At 34.0% G+C, this 18,606-nt stretch overlaps 2 protein-coding genes across 3 annotated transcripts; one reads left to right on the forward strand and one right to left on the reverse strand.

Moving 5' to 3' along the window:
• The first annotated feature begins 8,911 nt into the window (after positions 1-8,911).
• Positions 8,912-10,962, forward strand: LOC144476511 (uncharacterized). Its single transcript, XM_078193564.1, has 4 exons — positions 8,912-8,967; positions 9,031-9,141; positions 9,838-9,906; positions 10,737-10,962. The coding sequence occupies exons 1-4, from the start codon at positions 8,912-8,914 to the stop codon at positions 10,960-10,962; spliced, it is 462 nt and encodes a 153-aa protein (XP_078049690.1).
• A 692-nt stretch (positions 10,963-11,654) lies between these two features.
• On the reverse strand, positions 11,655-15,279 carry Yeti (yeti). 2 transcript variants are annotated; one of them, XM_078193084.1, is made up of 4 exons: positions 15,001-15,279; positions 14,288-14,675; positions 13,634-14,196; positions 11,658-12,049 (listed from the first exon to the last, which is right to left on the reverse strand). In XM_078193084.1, exons 2-3 carry the CDS (start codon positions 14,643-14,645, stop codon positions 13,673-13,675), a joined length of 882 nt encoding a protein of 293 aa, XP_078049210.1. In that variant the 5' UTR covers positions 14,646-14,675; positions 15,001-15,279; the 3' UTR covers positions 11,658-12,049; positions 13,634-13,672. The 2 variants fall into 2 exon arrangements, with proteins under 2 accessions (XP_078049209.1, XP_078049210.1); XM_078193083.1 differs by having other exon boundaries at positions 11,655-14,196; positions 15,001-15,278.
• Positions 15,280-18,606: the final 3,327 nt, after the last annotated feature.

Raw genomic sequence — 18,606 nt, forward strand, 5'->3', positions numbered from 1 at the left:
CTTACCAGCAGATAAGACGGCTGTCATTGCGAACTGTGTATTCCACGAACTACAACTTCATTCGAGGGGAAATATGCCAGCGGCATCAGGAGATCGTTTGTATTCACCCTGTAATGGTAGTCCCGCAAGTCGCATAATAGTTGTATCTAAAGAGTCGGCTTGCGAACGACAAATTCCTTTCGCCGACCACTTCGACCATACCTGGAATTTAAACGCCACCTCCACAAGGCAAACCATTGAAATTCGCGGAAACACCATGGAAAAATCGAATGCCTGTGTCAACATCGTACGAAGTCGATGGGAAGCAGGTGTGCCGAATAAAATCGGGAAACGATTGTTACTTTGCATTCCAAACAATTAAACTGTGGGCCTGACGCATTCCTGGCTTATATTTGAAATAAAATGATTAACACACAATTTATTGGAAGTCTATTAATAGGTTTTTTAATAACTGGACTTTACTTTAACAACATTTTCTTTTCTCTTTCGGCTATGCAATGGAAGTAAATATGCCAATTATTATTATTACTTATTATTATTTTTACCAAGTGGGTTAAAAGGAACGTTTCAAAATTTTAATTTAACGCAATGGATAAATATCTACTAGTTCTTGTCCTTTTTTTTATTTTTGTTGAAACATGAAAAATAGTATAAACACCCGGAACGCATATGGATAAGCAATTTGTGCTTCTACTTCTTATCTGATTGAATGTTTATCTAATAATACTGTATAGCGTGTATTTATAGCGAATATGCTTTTGAACGGATCATTAGTTTCGAATGGATCATTAATTTCTGTCCTCCAGGCACACCTGCTTGGTGTTAATGATAAGGACAAGGAGCACACGAGGAAGCATGAGTCAAACACGTGACTCTCGACGGTGATTAACAAATTCCTCGTAATGTTTCACTAAATGAGTCAAACTTATTCTTAAGGTTTCACCTAAAATGATTTGTACTAAAGGAAAACATTAAATCGTTGCAGTTCGTTTTACATTTTAACATTAATTCTAATAAGAATTTATTCGATTATTGAGGGAGAATTTATTAAATTATTTAATATAACACGCGCTTGCACAAAGAAATTTATTTGAATTTTTCTACAAATACAACGGGATAATTTCAATAATTGCTAAATAAGTTTGAAATAGATCATTTAACCAGGAGTGACACATGCGGTGCTTATTCAATTCTACTAATTATTTCACTTAATTTATATTATCGTAAAGTGTATTGATGTAATTAATTTATATTAGTGAATCGCTATAATTATTGGACAATAGGTATTATAGTTCCGTAACTTGTTTTATCATAAACATTTTCACATATTTATTTTCAGCAATTGTACTATAAATAACACTTTTCTAGTAATTATTTTATTATGCATATTACTGTACACGCTAAAAGTTTTCTAATTTAAATTCTTAAAATTTGGTAGAATGACCTGTACAAAATTCTTCAATTTACATTTATTTATATTATAAAGCTGCATTTATGAGGAATTTATTCAATAAATATTTTACTTAGAACTATTGCTACGATTGGAAGCATTAAAAATTAAAACAAATGCTTACATTATTGTTACATTTAAGAGGTATAGTGGATGCTTCCATTGTTTTCTCAACCTAATGTTAAGAGAATTAATCTTTTCAGTTGGAGATTTTCCTTATATTGCCCGCAAGCAATTCAAACATATTTATTTGCGAAAAAACAACGAACACTTTAAATAAAAAAAAATATCGTAAAGTTATAATAAATCGTGTTATAGAAATAAGATTGTACTATACGAATAAAAGGATCTACAAGGAAAATTGTATTACAGAAATAAGACTGTATTATAAAAATAACATTGTATTATTAATAACATTTTCTTATACAAATGAGATTACATTTATAAACTTCGCATGAAACGAAAATTTGTAATCCTTAAAACGCGACAATTGCCAGCAGTTTTGTTATATCCAATCAGAGAAGACATCCGAGTGCAAAAAGGTTAACAAACAAACGTAGCAGCTTTTGCTAATGGGCGCCGCTTTTTACTCTTTCGTGAATTTGCTATGAAAAATCGAGTTTTTTCAAGCGGTTACTCTACGATGTCGGTTTAACCCTCCAACTACTAAGGCGCGGCCACCTGTGCCGGTGTCATTTCTGATATTCCACTAACACATATTCGCGACTCTCCTCACTCGTGCTCGCCATGAGTCAGGCACAATAGACTGAGGGTTAAACTTACATGCTCTGATCCTAGTCCATTGAAACGACTCGACCGCCATTACGAGTACGTTATATCAAGATTCTTCGTTTATTATTGAAAGACAATCTACCCGACATCGCATATAGGGTGTCGGCACAAAAGCAAAATTAATTACAGATTTTGGCTAAATTGGATCTGCTTCCGTAACTTTCTACGACCTACATTTGATCGATTGGAGAACGATCTCGTCCGGATCGCTGCACCGCCGCATCGCTGACTTCCCGAATAATTTACTGACGAATTCCATGGGGGGGGGGGGGGGGGAGACGGGTTAGGCACCCGCTCCAATATTTCACTTGCGTTTACGTAGCCCATAACAGCGGGAGATACAGTAAGTGGCCAGTGTACCCACCAAGAGCTGGCGCCGCTGAACCTCTAGAAGTCTATCCATAAAACATGCTTCGCTCGGATGAGCCCAACGAAGAGAGCAGAGAATGCAAGGAATAAGGATGAAAAGAGTAGCAGCTCTTGCCATGGAAAAGGGACTAAACGTCTTTCCGCCACTTGTCTTCCGTGGCCACCGGGAAAACGCTTGGCTGAAGGGGCGCGTTTACCTCGCACTGCGCAACAAAAGAAACCAAGAAACACGGTCAGGAGGAGACTTGAAAGATCATTGATAAGCATCTGGAATTTTTTTAGCGTCTCATCTTCGGAATAGTCGATTGTTTAACGCTGGATCTTCGGAGCTCTAAACGCGACTAATTTGTTTCGTTACAACGACAAAAATTAGGTTTACTCAAATTTTGTACGATATATATCATATACTGGTATAAAGATTTCTTATAAAAATGTTTCTGGGATTTCTATAAATATATTAGAAGAATCGGGAACCAGTTTTATCTGCATTTGTTTTAAGTCGAACATCTTGATATCGATAGTAAAACATTTGACTAGATGATCGCGAATCAAAAGAGGGTGAGAAACTGTGTATTACGTAGAATGGTTCACGAAACTTGTATTTTCTATTAGTTTTGGTTATTCAAACTATCTGCAATTCTTTAAAAAGATTTTTGGTGGCATCGTTTAGCAAATTTCTATTTCAAAACTGTTGTTCCGTTTTAACAGGTGTCCAATTGTTTTTAACGAGTGAACTTATATGTACGTAGAAAAGCTCAGGATGTTTGTACTCATATCAATTGTAATTGTCAATGCTTTAACATTTTTCGTCTGTTTTTATTATAGAAACGTGAAACAAATTTTGTCGACGACTTTACTTATCGGAAATTGATTAATACGTCCCGAAATGGCTACTTTATGAAATTGGTACCAAAATAGATCAGTAGATTGAATGTTCTGCCAGTTCACCATGATTGATGATTTCAAAAATATACTAAAAGATTCTTAGATGTTACAGTCACGATGTTTAGAACTTTTTTCATTCTAATTGTTTTGTTAGAAAAAAATGAAAATCTATATTTATTGTGCGTCTATATACATTAATTTGAGTACTTAAATACTAGGTATCCTAAGCATGTCTCAAGCAATTCAGAAATGATGGATATCTGAGAACATTTGAAGTAACTTTTTCCTTAGTGAAATTGCAATCCGCGGTTTAGTTTACGAGTTATTAACGAAAAGCAGTGACCAGAAATCAGTTGGCGTGGAGCGACCGAGCCAATCAGTGGAACTGGCCTTCGTCTTCTCATTGGTCAGTGTTTTTATTAATAACTCAGGAACCTCTCATTTCCCGATTGCAAGTAACTTTTGGGACACCCTGTATTGATGACTATTCAGACATTGACACTATTTCAGACATTAAAGAATAGAGCAATATTATTAACAAATTATTATTAAATATCTTCTACATGTAATACGTTGACACGCAACGTATTAGAAGTCGAACATTGACTAAGAATGTGTTCATCGAATATTTAATGAATTATTATTTGAAAGATAATTATATTAAGCTTCTTTTAGCTAGATCATATTTATAGTATTAAGTCTTCTGTATCGAGTAGTGACGAGGTTGGCAGCCTTATAAGTTCATAAAACATCATCATAGCGAAACTGTAGTATGTAAAGTATTCAGTGGTGGTTCGTCCCGAACTTCTTGCCCTCCGAATAATAGCGTAACTGTAGTATCGAAGCAAGTGATCGTGGCTGGTTCATTCATAGCGTCAAACTAAAAAGAAGAAGTCCACTCGAGAGCCCAGAGACCACTCGTGCCTAAAAGCACTGAGATCGGTATGCGGATCAATTATACGCGTATATAAGAAACGTGGCACGAATTAATGGGCGCCGAAGGCATAATAAAAAGGGAGAAAGAGGATCCAAAGTGAAACCATCCGTAGCCTTCCTTAATTCGCAAGCGCGAAGTGCCTGCACATCATAGTTTCCCAATGTGTTTCGGCTCACATCTCCCTGTCAACATCTGTCAGCATTAATGCATAATTTGGCCGATGTAACATGTTTTGAACTAACGGACGAATTTAAAAGTAACCAAAGAAATTAATAAAAACGGGGCAGAATTATCTTGATCGTGAAAAAGAACAGAAATATTGAAAGATTACAGTTTATTTAATATAGATAATAAATAATTTATTTATTATACGAAGTCCTCTTAGTTCATTTTATATAGCACCCCTTACGATTATTTCTATTATCAGAACTGCTAAATGTAATTGCAAGAATTAATTCACTTAACAGAAATTTATTCCGGCCCAAAACAAAGGAAGTACGCCAGGCACGTGAAAGTATGATAAAGGGTTAACGCAAATCTACCGAGCACTAAAGATGTCTGTCATATGTTGCTTTGTCAAGATTACAAAATTGAATTTATTTAGACATAAAAATATGTACGGTAATGTATGCTAGAATTAATGAATTTATTCAGCTATTTATTACGAAAGACTTTAAAAAATTTAACAATTTAAAAATTAAAAATATGGAACCGGTTATTTTGACTGACACTGTAAGTTTAGTATTAATAAGTCAACGAGACCATAATTAATCAACTTCTTGATATTTTACAATAAGACATGTTGTATATATGAATAGGTGTTCTTATAAATATTGAATGGGTAGCAGAACTTATTTTGTAACGACATTTACAAACAAAAATGTAATTATAAAATACATATATTGTATATCCAAGTGTTAAATCAATTAACAACTCATGAACGAAGAATTAGCAACGAACGAACATCAAATTATTAAAAAATTATACAAAATTTCAAGTTGAAGGGACGTCACAACTACAACAATCTCTATAACCGCTTCAGTAACATCTAACAGAAGCCTTTCACTTAAAAGAAGGAAAGACCTGTGTCAACACATTGTTGACGCGAAGAGAACCTCTTTAATCTTCCCTTAACCTGTGCTCCGCAATCGTCGACAAAGTGAAGTTGGAACAATGGAAGGGATACGTAAAGCTTTAGATCGTCAGGTGACAATGCGTAGGTCAGCTTTTTGACCACGATGACGTGTCCTCACCATTTCAATGTTCGGTTATCACAGACTCTCTGATAGGAGTGGGGGGGAAGAGGAATTTGCGTTTGATGCGGGGGGTACGACCGTCCGAGGATCTCCACGTGCCATCAATTCCCTGGCAACACTCGGTAAAATCAAACCCTTTGAAATATGACCAAACTGAATGCTGCACCTCGCGGTGCTTACAGTTCAAAAACTGAATAATTTTGAGCAATTATAAATAACATGAACAGTTCCGGGTGATTTGAAGCTGTGTAATCATGTCCAAAATGAAGAAATGGTCCAAACACTCATAGTAAATCATAACCTATATGATCAATTAACTATTAACGAGCAAATTTTTCCACCTGATGATATTTTTATACAATGACTTTTTTCCATATTTTCGGGATAAATTCTACACCGTGTGCCAAGACGTCATCTCGGACAACAAGAAGAATCAATACGTTTCCTTGTAAACAAGTCCAACCCACATTGGTCCGGAACAAAAACATCCTCGACAAAACAAAATCACCTGGAAGTTCCTGAAAAGTCCAACATTTTCGGCTGTTATCTCGGTGGTCCCCAGCAAACAGTACATCACGCGGCGTCGCATGCTTCGCGTACGATGCAACTGGAAAAGTAACGAGCGCACTCTTTAAAAGAAGAGGTTCACTTGAAGTGCTCTGGAGCGAATGGAGGTTGCCGAACGAACGCCTGCAGAGATATTCCGGTTCGTGAATAAATTGCCGATGGCAAGGCCACAACTAACGGCCGCCAGTCTGGCGTCGATATTCCTGCTGCCGTTTTGCACACACGTCGAACACAGGTCTGGCACACGCATCGTTCCTCCGGTTCGCTCGTCTTCCTCTTCTCGGAGTGGCCAATTTCCTCCTTCTTCATCTTCGTCCGCGGCCGTGATTCCAAGATCGATCGTAACTCGACTTAACAACGTTCACGACACGTTCGCAGTCGCGGCCCCGCCACGGAAAAATCAACATGCATGCATTCCCGTATCCGAGAATTGGTATACAGATACGCGCCATGCCGTATCTACAGCTGACATTTATTTGGAAGATTATGCCGCGACTAGCTGCTTAATTAATTCCAGCTCAACCGAGCCGGTTCCGTTTCTTCTCTGTATCGTTTTCTCGCAGACTCGTAACCCGTACGCCGTCTCGATTCTCTTGTCAGATTAGCGACAGTATAGACGGTTCGAGAACGTAATTGCCGGTATAACAAACTGTCGCTAGCTTGAGATTTCTACGCCATTTGGTAGTGTTTTTTAGCTCCTTTTTGGACATTAAAATACTGCAATTGGGTCTCGGGGTTGTTAATCAAGGAGGGCGCAGAACGTCACGTCCTTCGGTCGCATAAATCTTTGTTAACGGCTGGATGCGCGGTATATTGACTTGTCATCACATATGGACAAAGGCTATTAAATCTGTTAAGACGCGATATGCGATTGTACTGCCCCGTCTTTGCGTTTGGGTTTAGGATACGGTCACTTTGGTTATTGCCATGTTTTAGAATCGATTTTTAATGTTTATTTAATGACTTAATTACTTTACGGCACTGGTACGGCTGAATAGTACCAGATGATATACCTGGGAAGGTTAGCAATGGCCATACCGTCCTCCTGGCAATTGACGTGACCTAAATCCGTATAGGGCACAAAGGGGGCTCGGAAGTTTTATTTCTTACAATTTTTAAAGGATACAGCCGACGTCGCGACTTTTTGGCGTTAGTTTCTGTCTTATTAAAATATAAGTATTATTTTTGGTGATCAACATTCTCACATCCTATCTACAGTTATTTAATACCTTCGCTGAATATTGGGTTCAGTCTAAGACGTACAATGGTTGCGCAAATATTACCTGCGAACCTGTACGTACCCTTAACAAAATCTGAAGCATTATTTGTCGTTTTAAACGTTACTTTTACAATCTGTAACAACACACTGAGAATTTGTTTATATTTTTAACGTTATAAACAATTTCGAATGTTTAATTGTTGTTCAAATGGTAACGAATATAAAGAATAGCCTACAACTGGATAACAGATACTTGTTGAATTCTTAGAAATAGCACTACTTCGTATTAGTATACCAGTCTACATTTTTTCGCCCGTATTTATCCTTTTTAGAATGAAATTAATTTAATTTTCTTTCCTTTTGCACATACTTATATCTTAATAAAAGTTATTCCTTGATTTTATGTATATATATTTCTTTCTAAGTTTGTTTTAGCTATCCTTACAATTATTCCTTTACATATTTGACATTTATTTGAATTTTTCTATTGTTTTCCTCTCATAATTTCAGGCGACTCCATCCAATTCTCACAGTCATTGAGCTTTAACATTTTTGCATATGTTTCATTACCACTATTTTAATGATATTGATTTCATAAAAGCGGTGGTTGCCTTATTTCAGATATTAGATTGTGTGTGATCACATATTAAGAATAACATTGCACGTATATTAAATGTATATTATATACAATAATTTTTTATCATTCAAATGAATGTATAAGATCAACGTGCCCTGCATGCGTAGTCTAAAATAATAAACCAATAAAGGGATAAATATCTGTTAGATATCTCGTTAATTTCGAAAAAGTATTTTACATTTTTCAAATATCCTTAGAAATGCGAAGTAACAAGTATTTCCGTAAGAGAAATTCCTGTATTCAATAGAAGCAGATCTCTTTTATCAAAAAATTTATCGACTATTATAAAATATAATTATAGCAATTCTTCGAAATACTTACACGTTGTCGGTATCAACATATAATTTTTTCAGATATCAAAACAGAGAAAAAATTTAATCGGTTGATTAGATCACGCTGATGCTTCATGATAATTTTGTTGACATACGTTCGTACCAGGTATAAGCACTGTTAGCGCAAATGTGTCACGTAAACGAGATATGATTGTATGCTCTTGCAACGATCGAAATGAAATTCTTCAGAAAACTCGATATTGCCTGTCACTGTAACAGTAGGTTAGCAATCTCAACGATTCAATGATCACAAATTGTGATGATTGGAGGATTGTGAATGATTAGAAGAAAATGTATTTACGTAAACTCAAAAAAAAAGAGAAAATGTTGAGATATATTTTACTGACCGTGATACAAAGAGGTTAATGAAAAATCAACGCAAAAATGCGATCAACTTTTTGTATTCAAGATAAAACATAGCCTTTCAATTACTCGAACAAATAACATTCCCCCACGAGCTAACAAAAATGCCGAAGAAATGTAAAGATCCTATTTGTCCAGCTAATAAACACGTCTCTGCGAGGTACGTAAAGAAGATTGAAACAATATTCATGGAATGTCAATGACAATTACTATGTAATTATAGCGATCCACAAAAAGGCAAATCAAGAAAGTCGGAAACAGTTTCTACCATTGGAGCTGTTAAGAAACGTCAGAGAGCAACAGAGCTAGATACAGATGTAACAATTTGCAAAAAGTATTGGCTTTTACATTAACGATAAGGGCTCCATACTTTAGCATCACTTCGATGCAGAACGATCTTAGCTATTCTTTTCTACTTCGATAAATAATTGCTTATTAATTTATAATTACAGCCACAATATAAAAGTCTTGTTATTTTCTGATATAAGTATTGAATTTTTCTTCCTAATGATAATCATTTTAAGTATATTAATTACAGCATAATCAAATATAATTTCTTCATTAAATAACCCAATTATTTATGACAAACTGTCCTAATGTGAGCACTGAGAACTATTCATTTTAATTTCTAGTTATTTGATTCCCAATATTTCCAAAGGAGCTTTTAAAAATAACAAAATTGGACCGTTCTTGGAAATTTTGATAGCAAAATATAGTTTACTCAGAAAGAAGACTTTGTAAAAAATGTTACCAACCAGAAAGGGTTTAAAATCTATAGCATACGATTTCAATGAAATCTATTCACCTTTATAATTAAACACATTTGACAATATTTATAGCCAATCTCAGCTTTATTTATCAATTGTTCGAGACGTATTTTTTAAAATAATTCTTGTAGAATCTTATAATCTTTCTGTTGATTTTAGTGTAATGACAGTTTGTTTAATTTCATTATCCATAATTGAGACATTAATCAAAATGGAGTTAAAATTACCCGATTCTAGTTTAAAAGTTTTGATGTAATTTGCAGTAAAAAATGTCAAGCATCGATAGTAACCGTAGAGTGTTCGACATCGACGTCCCCAAGTCGTAAGATATGGTGAGAGGAGAATAAATGCAATAAATTGTCATCTTTGTCGCAAACTTTCTGAAAACCATCGTCTCTTAAAGTAACAATTACTTTCCAACCTTGCATTCTCTAGGATCCTCATTCCCATGCCACTTCAGTGAATCAGCAGATAGTTACCTATACTACTTGAGAATATTGACTGAAACTTTACCTAACTCGATAAAACTGCGTAGATCTGCGAAAAACACGATCTAACCATGACACGCTATCAACAATAAAATTACGTCTTCTCTAACAAGAAAACGCGATTATTATAAAATTAACTATGCACTTCTACTTTCTTTGCCGGTTTGATATGGTGAAAGCAAGAATTACAAACTACAATTAATTATTTTGATTAATTTTAAAAAATTTCTGTCTTTAGTCTAATCATAAAAGATTTCCCTGTTTGACCAGTTCAAATATCGTTTTTATCTTAACAATTTCAAACCAATTTGAACAAAATATTGAACTTGTTCTTGATCTCTTGCTATTAATAACTACGTCAATGCTTAGATTTCGTTTTGTGTATGCATATCATATTTTTCTGGAAATATTTTAAAACTTCACGATAGTGACAACATACATCAAGAATTCTTCCTAATAATTGTTTACAGAACTTCATTGAACATTAGTAGAAATGCTCCCAATCAGTTTTCACAAATACTGATTAAGTTTTAAGTTTTTCTTTATAGTTTTACAGAATTTTAATAAAGAATAATAAGGAACTTTATTTAACAAAAATATCGAACTTAAAATAATCAAAATATATTCACTAAACTGTTCTTTACTAAAAGTAAATTCAATCGTATCTATTATAGTGTGAGAAGCATAGCCTCGAAGAAATTCTCAAAATGGAAGCGGAAAAAGTACCAAGATATAAAGACAATATGCCATTGTGACACGCATGAGAAAATGGCAACTCACAGCTCTCAAAAGCCGAAAAAAACGAGAAATAAAAAACGCGGCAGAAGAGGAAACAACCAGAAAAATAAATTGATGTCATCTCTTTGCATATGCGTCAGAGAGTCCGATTTGGACAACTAAAATTTGGAATGGATGGAACGTTTGTACACTCAACAACTAAAGTTTCACAAATAGAACCAATTATCGATTTTGTTTACTGTATCAGCTCACTAAAATTTCTCATGACTCTACAACCATATTTGCAAGCATAAAATTTCTTAAACTTCTTTTGAATAAGTGAATTTTTGAATTTAAAAATACTTAAAAAATATTTTATACAGTTTATATAGAAAATACAATTTCTCATGACAGAGTTGATTTTGTAATTTCAATTTCTAAGTTCTGTATTCACATTTTCCTTTTTCTTCAATATTTAGGACTCTGATATACATATAATTTAGCGTTTTAACTTTTCGTTCACATTTTTACGTTACCAACTGACGACACATATATTTTACATACCAAGAATAATAAGTTTTTGAAAATAAAAGACTTCTAAATATAAATGGGTGCTGTATATATGTATAATAATCAAATTGCGGACTTTTTGCAAAATAAAAACTGTCTTTCCCAATTACAAGGAATGGAAGCTAAATAAAATTATTTTTCCCTCATCATAGATTTGAATAAATGAATGATAGTATAACAACATTTTTAATCATTACGCGCTCTTCAGAAATATTTTTTTCAAAATTTTTATTTATTTTCGTTTTATCGTATGATTTAAACAACTGCATTAAATCATAATATAATCGTAGAGGAGTAAAAGTCTTTACAGTAACTAAAATAAATGTATTTTTATTCGTGGATAAATTCTTCTAACGTTTTTAGTGTTTTATAATTTGATTTACTCATATAATATCATAAATGCACAAAATCCACAATCTAAGAATGATGAAAATCAATGCACATAGTAAAGATTTTCGTATCGAACATTCAAAGTACTAAAGAGATTTATTTCGTGATAAAAAAAATACATTATAAACGAAGGATCCAACGATGAATAAATTTGATCATTTATTACTTTCGATCAATATATCTGTATACCTCGTCGTCATCGTTTAATTCTTTAATGTCAACATCCGTTACATAGCTTTGTTTAGGGATATCGAATAAGCTACAAGCATACTTGATATCTCCACGATATAGTTCACGTGTAATGCAGAAACTGCAACCAAGAATTACAGTTACCGGATTAACTTAACTATCAGATAAATCATAATGAATTATCTTGCACAGAACATTATTCTGCTATTAGCAAGTACATATACATAATTAAAGGGTATATATATCGCTGAAAAAGTATAAAATCATTACTGTAGTTAGCTTTAACCCTTGTCCTATTATACAGAGTCACTTCTGACTCGTGTTTTGATTGTGCTAACGATGCAAGTGCATTGCTCTGGTCATTTATATTTTTTAAACAAGTCTTTCCTTCTTTTTACCTTAAATACAATTAAATAACATTGTTCAACAAATTTGAACATTCTCCATTAGGCAATCTTTGTAGACTTTGATACATTAAACGCGAATTCAGAAGTCGCTTTCTTAATCACTTTCAATTTTTTGAGAAATTTACAAATCTTTTCGTTTTAGTGGAAAAAGCGATACGAATGTTTTTTATGTGAAATAATTTTGTAGATTTTCCCAAATACGATGGTTAATGTTTTACAATATTATAAAAATTTAAACGTGTCTTATGAAAGCAAGAATTTGGACGTGAAATGGGCTTACATTTTATCTCAATTTCTCAAATATCAAAATAACTTTATATTGTATTTGGGGAAAATAAAAATGATTTGATATGTTTGGGAGATTCTACAAAATTTGTCTACACAAAATACACTTGTACTTATTTCTACACAAAATACGTTGTGCGCTTAAAGCAGAAGATATTCACAAAGTTAAAAAGTTCACTTTTTCTTCAACATTTTTTAAAAACAAAGGAAGACAAAACACGACTTTTAGATCTTAATTCAGCTTATCATAATCTACAAAAATCCTATAAATTACCAAAATGCAACATTAGGGTTATCAATGTAATATTTTATATCGATAAGACAGATACAGAGCATCTACATTCTGGTACAGGTCAGAAGTGATCCAGTATTGTCTGTTTCTGGGCTAACAACGGTCTGTGCTTTTTTCTCGTGTACCTTTTTTATAAATATGATAACATGTCTTACATGACTCGCCAAAGGCAGTGATTGTAAATGAAACTAATGTCATGTTCGTTTCTAAAACACGTACTTGCGAGTACATACTTGCGTATTCGTCCATCATTCAAATGGATTCTCATTAGATTCTACACTATTTATACTGTAATAATCGTTCTTTTTTGCACGGAAACGGAATAAAAACGTTTCTGGAGCATCCTGTTATTAGAATATATTTTCAGAAGCATCAAGCTTCAAACGTCCAGCTTCGATGCGAAGTTCTGTCATATAGTAGAGACCCTACTATTCTACGATATATGGAGCTTAGCTAGCAGATGGTAAATTAAATTAATACGTAACACATCGTATTATCATTGATACATTGGAATGATCAGTCTCTTCTCACATAATTGGCTTTCGACCGTATTGTAAACAGATCCAGCCGATTGTCAAGCCAAGCGAGGCAATCACGTTTCTATATATGCTACGAAATATAGATGAGTGTTCCAGGAATTAAGACTAAATACATGTTACAAGCACTGATAACAGTTAAGTCTAATGAAGGTAGAATTTTTGATATCATCTCTAATCCTCACCAGTAAGGAAGAGACATGCACACAAGTTATGGCATAAATTCACCGTGTAGTGCGTCTGTTGGCATTGCGTAATTGTTTCTCAATTTCAAACTGCCGTAGATCTGCTCTCTGCAAGAAATCTTGACGCTCCAAATAGCCATCTTTGCCTTTATTATGAGTGCTGATCTCTTCCTCCAAGTTTTCTTCCTTTTTGTAACTGTCCCAATCCAGCTTCGACTTTTCTAAGGTACTGATTTTTGCTTTTTTCCCTATTTGACCAAGAACTGAAGAGATACCTCCTAAACCAGCTCGTTTAAAACCTCTTCCTCTCCCAGAACCCCTTCCAGCAGGTGCAGCAGGTGCAGCAGAATTCCCAGTCTTATCAGAATTCTCTGCTGAAGAAAGAGACAGTCTAGCTTCAGCTGAATCTATCGACACTTCTTTCTCAACCTTTACTTCCTCTCCAGCAAACTCAAAGACTTTAGTTATCTTCACCTTCTCTCCTACTTTTGGCTTTTCTGAGGGCAGAGGTTTCGGACTTGCTTTGCTTGCTGTATTTTGAGATGTAGATTTGGGTACAGTTGCTGCAATATATAGAAATGCAGTAAAGATGAGCAATAGTGTAAAGTTATTGGATGTTGCTCGAACAAATGAAATTATAGATTAAACCATTACCTGTATCTTTCATAAAATCTGCCCAAAGTGAATCAGCTTTCTTCTTCTCCTCTTCTTCGGTAAGTTTCTTCTTTTCCTTGGATTCTTCAGTTTCCACTTTTTCTTCCTCATTGCTGTCAGCTTTCACATCTTTTCCAGACCTCTTATGTTTTTTAACATTAGACTTTGTACCTCTGTTTCCCTTTTTTCGTTGTTTCTTTGTAGTTTCCCTCTTATTTTCATCATTCTCATCCTCAGGTCCACTTTCTGCATCACCTTCCGATTCTACTTCTGAAACTGGCTCACTGTCAGCACCATCAGGAACATAATCTTCATCGTCTTCATCAGAATCAGAAGGTAACTGATGTTCCTCAGTCATATTAATATAGAATTTAATAGGTAATTATACCTGTAATGCAAAAATGTGTAGAATTATAATTTATTACAACACCTTTGTCTTAACAAATCACTTAGTGTATTTTATTATTATAACTTTATTATTGGTTTATGTATTCGTTTCATATTTATTTACTCAATTTAAATTTAGAATTTACTAATCAGTAACAAAATTTGATAATTTCTGTGAAATGAAAATGGTAATGTCTTCAAATTTTAAGCTTTCTTTTTGTATCGTATACAAAACTAAACAACCTAACCTCTTTGACAAGTGCAATTCAGCATATGATTGCAAGTTTATGAACGAATTATTGATGTTTACTATTTCGGATACTTACGTATTTTCTCAGCAAAATAAATACAGTGTTTCTCGCAAAAGAATTCGGTTACTCGACGAACCACCTTCCGGAACTTTCGTCAGATTGTTAAAAATATCTTTCAGTTCAGTTATTTTTTATTATTTCCTTATATATGTATTAACGTGCTTGAAATAAAATCGATAATCGTTTCGTAACTACGTGAAAAAACAGATACACGTGAGAAACCACAAAAAATTAACGATCGAAGTGTATGAATTACGAATCGATTCACGATTCGCCAATTCCTTGCTTTGCATCATAGCTTCTACATAGTGTAGAGACGCTTGATGATGCTCTGCGCCATATCCCTAGGGCGACACAAAGGGAATATCATCGAGCGAAGTTGGTGCTCCTATCGCACTATCCCCTAACCAATCAACAAACAAGTGGAGTAATAGAGCGGATTGGCGACTAAATTATAAATAGCATTATGCGGAATTTCCAAAAAGCGCAAATCGCTTTACTGATAATCTTTAAATCAAAACAAGGATTTTCGTAACTGACAGTTTCAAGTTTTAGCTAATCCTTCGGCTAAGTCTAACCTCCTAAATGTATTGATATATGTATTTTAACTGATTACCTTTGAATGAAGATCAAACCAGTATTCAAAGTGTTTGACAGCGTATTATAAGTAAAATTGAAGTGGTCATAGCGCGATCTGCGCGGTATCGACACCTGAGATATGTTTGGGATCAGGTGATCAGGGCTCTTAGACGACGAACTGTTCTTGAAATTTCCACTCGAGACAAGCCAGGTTTCCTGCTCGAATTCTACGTCGAGTGGTGGAGAGGAGACCTTACAACAGTATTGGACGACTCCAATGCATTGCTAATGGAATCCACTGGCATCATCCAATCTCATTTGGAAGGCCTCCCCCCTCTCCTCCATTCTACAACACATTTTAATGTTCACTATAAATATATATAAATAAATTAATATCTGTTATGAATTTATATAAATTAATTTTTTCTAAAGCTTTCCGATGACATGCTATTACTTTCATGCATGTATTAAACGTGGATGGCTAATTCTCTTACATTTACTTTTCTGATGGAAAGTATAGTAATAGAACCTACTCCTGCAAACTTTTCTTATTCCCTAAGCTGACACGTATATCTCCACCATTTTATTGTATTTCCAATTCGCAGTATGTAGTTCCTGTCTAAGCAATGAATCTAAGTAAATCTATCAGTGAATCTAAGCAATGAAAATTTCTATATCCGGTCTCGCTAATAGATCATGTTGCGGCCTGAAAGTGTGCAGGAGTAGGTCCCACTACTATAATAAAAAGGCTTGTCTCTTAACAGCCCTGGCTGCAGTATTTTCGAGCTCGTTAGAACAATGGAAGTGAAATCATTGACATTTATATGTTTTCAAACGATAAGAAATAGAATTTAAAGAATTTTGTAGGCAACATATATAAAGTACTGAATTCGGCATACCCTGCGACCTCGGGGGCAAAGCGTTCAGAAATATAAAGGTAGGTACAGAAACTGCTTTTCTCTGATTGGATGAGGCTTCACGGTCAAACAGTGCTGCTCTCACAGTTTTAGATAAAGAGAGGAAGTTGCGAACGAGCAAGACAGCATGACATCAACACAACCACTAGCGGAACAAGTCACACCGACAACCAATGCAGTCCGTTTCACTTTACCATGCTTGCGGTCTTACTCTTTTCGCGCATCCCTATCCATGGCGCTCCACCTGAAACACGCGGCGCGATGCATACAAAAGTATGTAATAATACATATATCAACATAATAAATAAACGAGTAATACACATTCTAACATAAATACATAAATTATGCATAAATTACACATTATTAAATAATGGAGATGCTATATAATACAGAAACAAGCAGCAAATATTTCAATGTAACAGGTTAATAAATAATAAGAAATAATGTAAGCAAATATTTGCAAAAATCAGACATCAATAAAATATTGTTCAAAAAATATCAATAACTATTCAATATGGAAACTTTTTGGATGTACTTTAATCTATTATTGATATCAACGCATAGAAGGTTAACTTTGTCTCAATCTTTTTAAACTTCTTCTGTGCAATAGTATAAATGGAATGCGTTCTATAAAAGAAGAACATATTCGTTTCTTTTTTTGTAATTGGAAAAAGGAGAAACTCATTTCTTAAGAATATCCCGATTTGTCATCGAACACGCTTCTGAAAAATAAGATTACAGCTAAATGAGCAAGCTTCTACAAGAAAACTTAGTATAATAATATAGATAAAGGTTCAAGGAATAGTTTTCCGCTAAGTTCCCAAGACATATTTTAGTATTTTTGAGAAAATTAGTTTATAGATAGTTGAATGTATAGGACAACTCTTTGCACTCGAAGCTGTTTTCATTATATTTTAAACATATTTTTTTATCTCCGGTATTTCTACTTTATATGACTTATTGCGATTTGTGCATATGAAATTAAGTTCATTAGCAAGTACAATACTTGTTATTTTAACAATCTCTAAATATAAACAAGTTATTAAAATTATTTTGAGAAATAATAAGTAATTTTTAGTGGCGTTTCAGAGTTGTCACTCGAGTGCAAAGGATTAACCTCGATGGATATGTAACTTCGAGACAATAAAAACTAAATAAAACTAAATATACGATAAATAATTAAACTATATAACAAACAAAATAACTTGAATTTGAATAAATGAATGTTAAGATATGGCAATATAACAGGCAAATGCTGGAGGAAGCAGAGACAAAGAGATCGCTGTTCATAATCATGTGTTTTTTGGGTGTTCAGGGTTTCTTTCTCGTTTCTTTCTTTTGACTGTTTACGTAAAAATAAAGACTCTATTACGGTTATGTTATAGTAAGAATGACAAATATATTGATTTTTCGAATTTTTTCCATTGTTGGAATCGCAGTGGCGATTCCATTTAAGGGCAGCTTTCATTTTTATTTTCAGTTTGTAAAAATTATTATTTTGAGATTGTCAAAACTATTGTTGTTACTCCATAATACATCACTTCAGATACTTTACATAAAAATTTGGACATTCGTAATGTTAAAGAACAGATAAGAAAATTCGCGACAGCACACAAGAAACGAATGTCAAACTATCCCAATGAACACATCAAAGACCTAAATCATATATCGCAACAAAAAAAACGAAAACGAAATAAACCAACTGATTTGTAGAATTAAAGAAGGAACATCACATATGTATGTATATTAGAATTATTCAAATGAACTATTTTTCTCAAAGAATCCATTAAACTTTTATTTCAAATATTTCTTTGTCAGATCAGCGTTAATGTTTCAAAAATCCAAATATTCGGCATAAATTTTCGGATATCTGTTTATCAAGGTTTTGTAAGTACGGTCGGCAACCTACGAAAAATAGTGTAATGCATATTTAAGTTCTTCATTTATGACCCGCTTAGTCCGCGAGTATCAGTGACCCTCTTCCACCATAGCCTGGAAGCATTGTTTCAAAACAGAAAGTACCGTGAAAACAATGGATACTTTTGAAAAGGGATTAACTTCTGTCAGTGGTGGATTCACCCCAAGACGCATTAGGCGTGCGTCTGGGGCCCCTGTCGTAAAAGAT

The sequence above is a fragment of the Augochlora pura genome, chromosome 10, assembly GCF_028453695.1.
Source record: "Augochlora pura isolate Apur16 chromosome 10, APUR_v2.2.1, whole genome shotgun sequence".
Classification (NCBI taxonomy): domain Eukaryota; kingdom Metazoa; phylum Arthropoda; class Insecta; order Hymenoptera; family Halictidae; genus Augochlora; species Augochlora pura.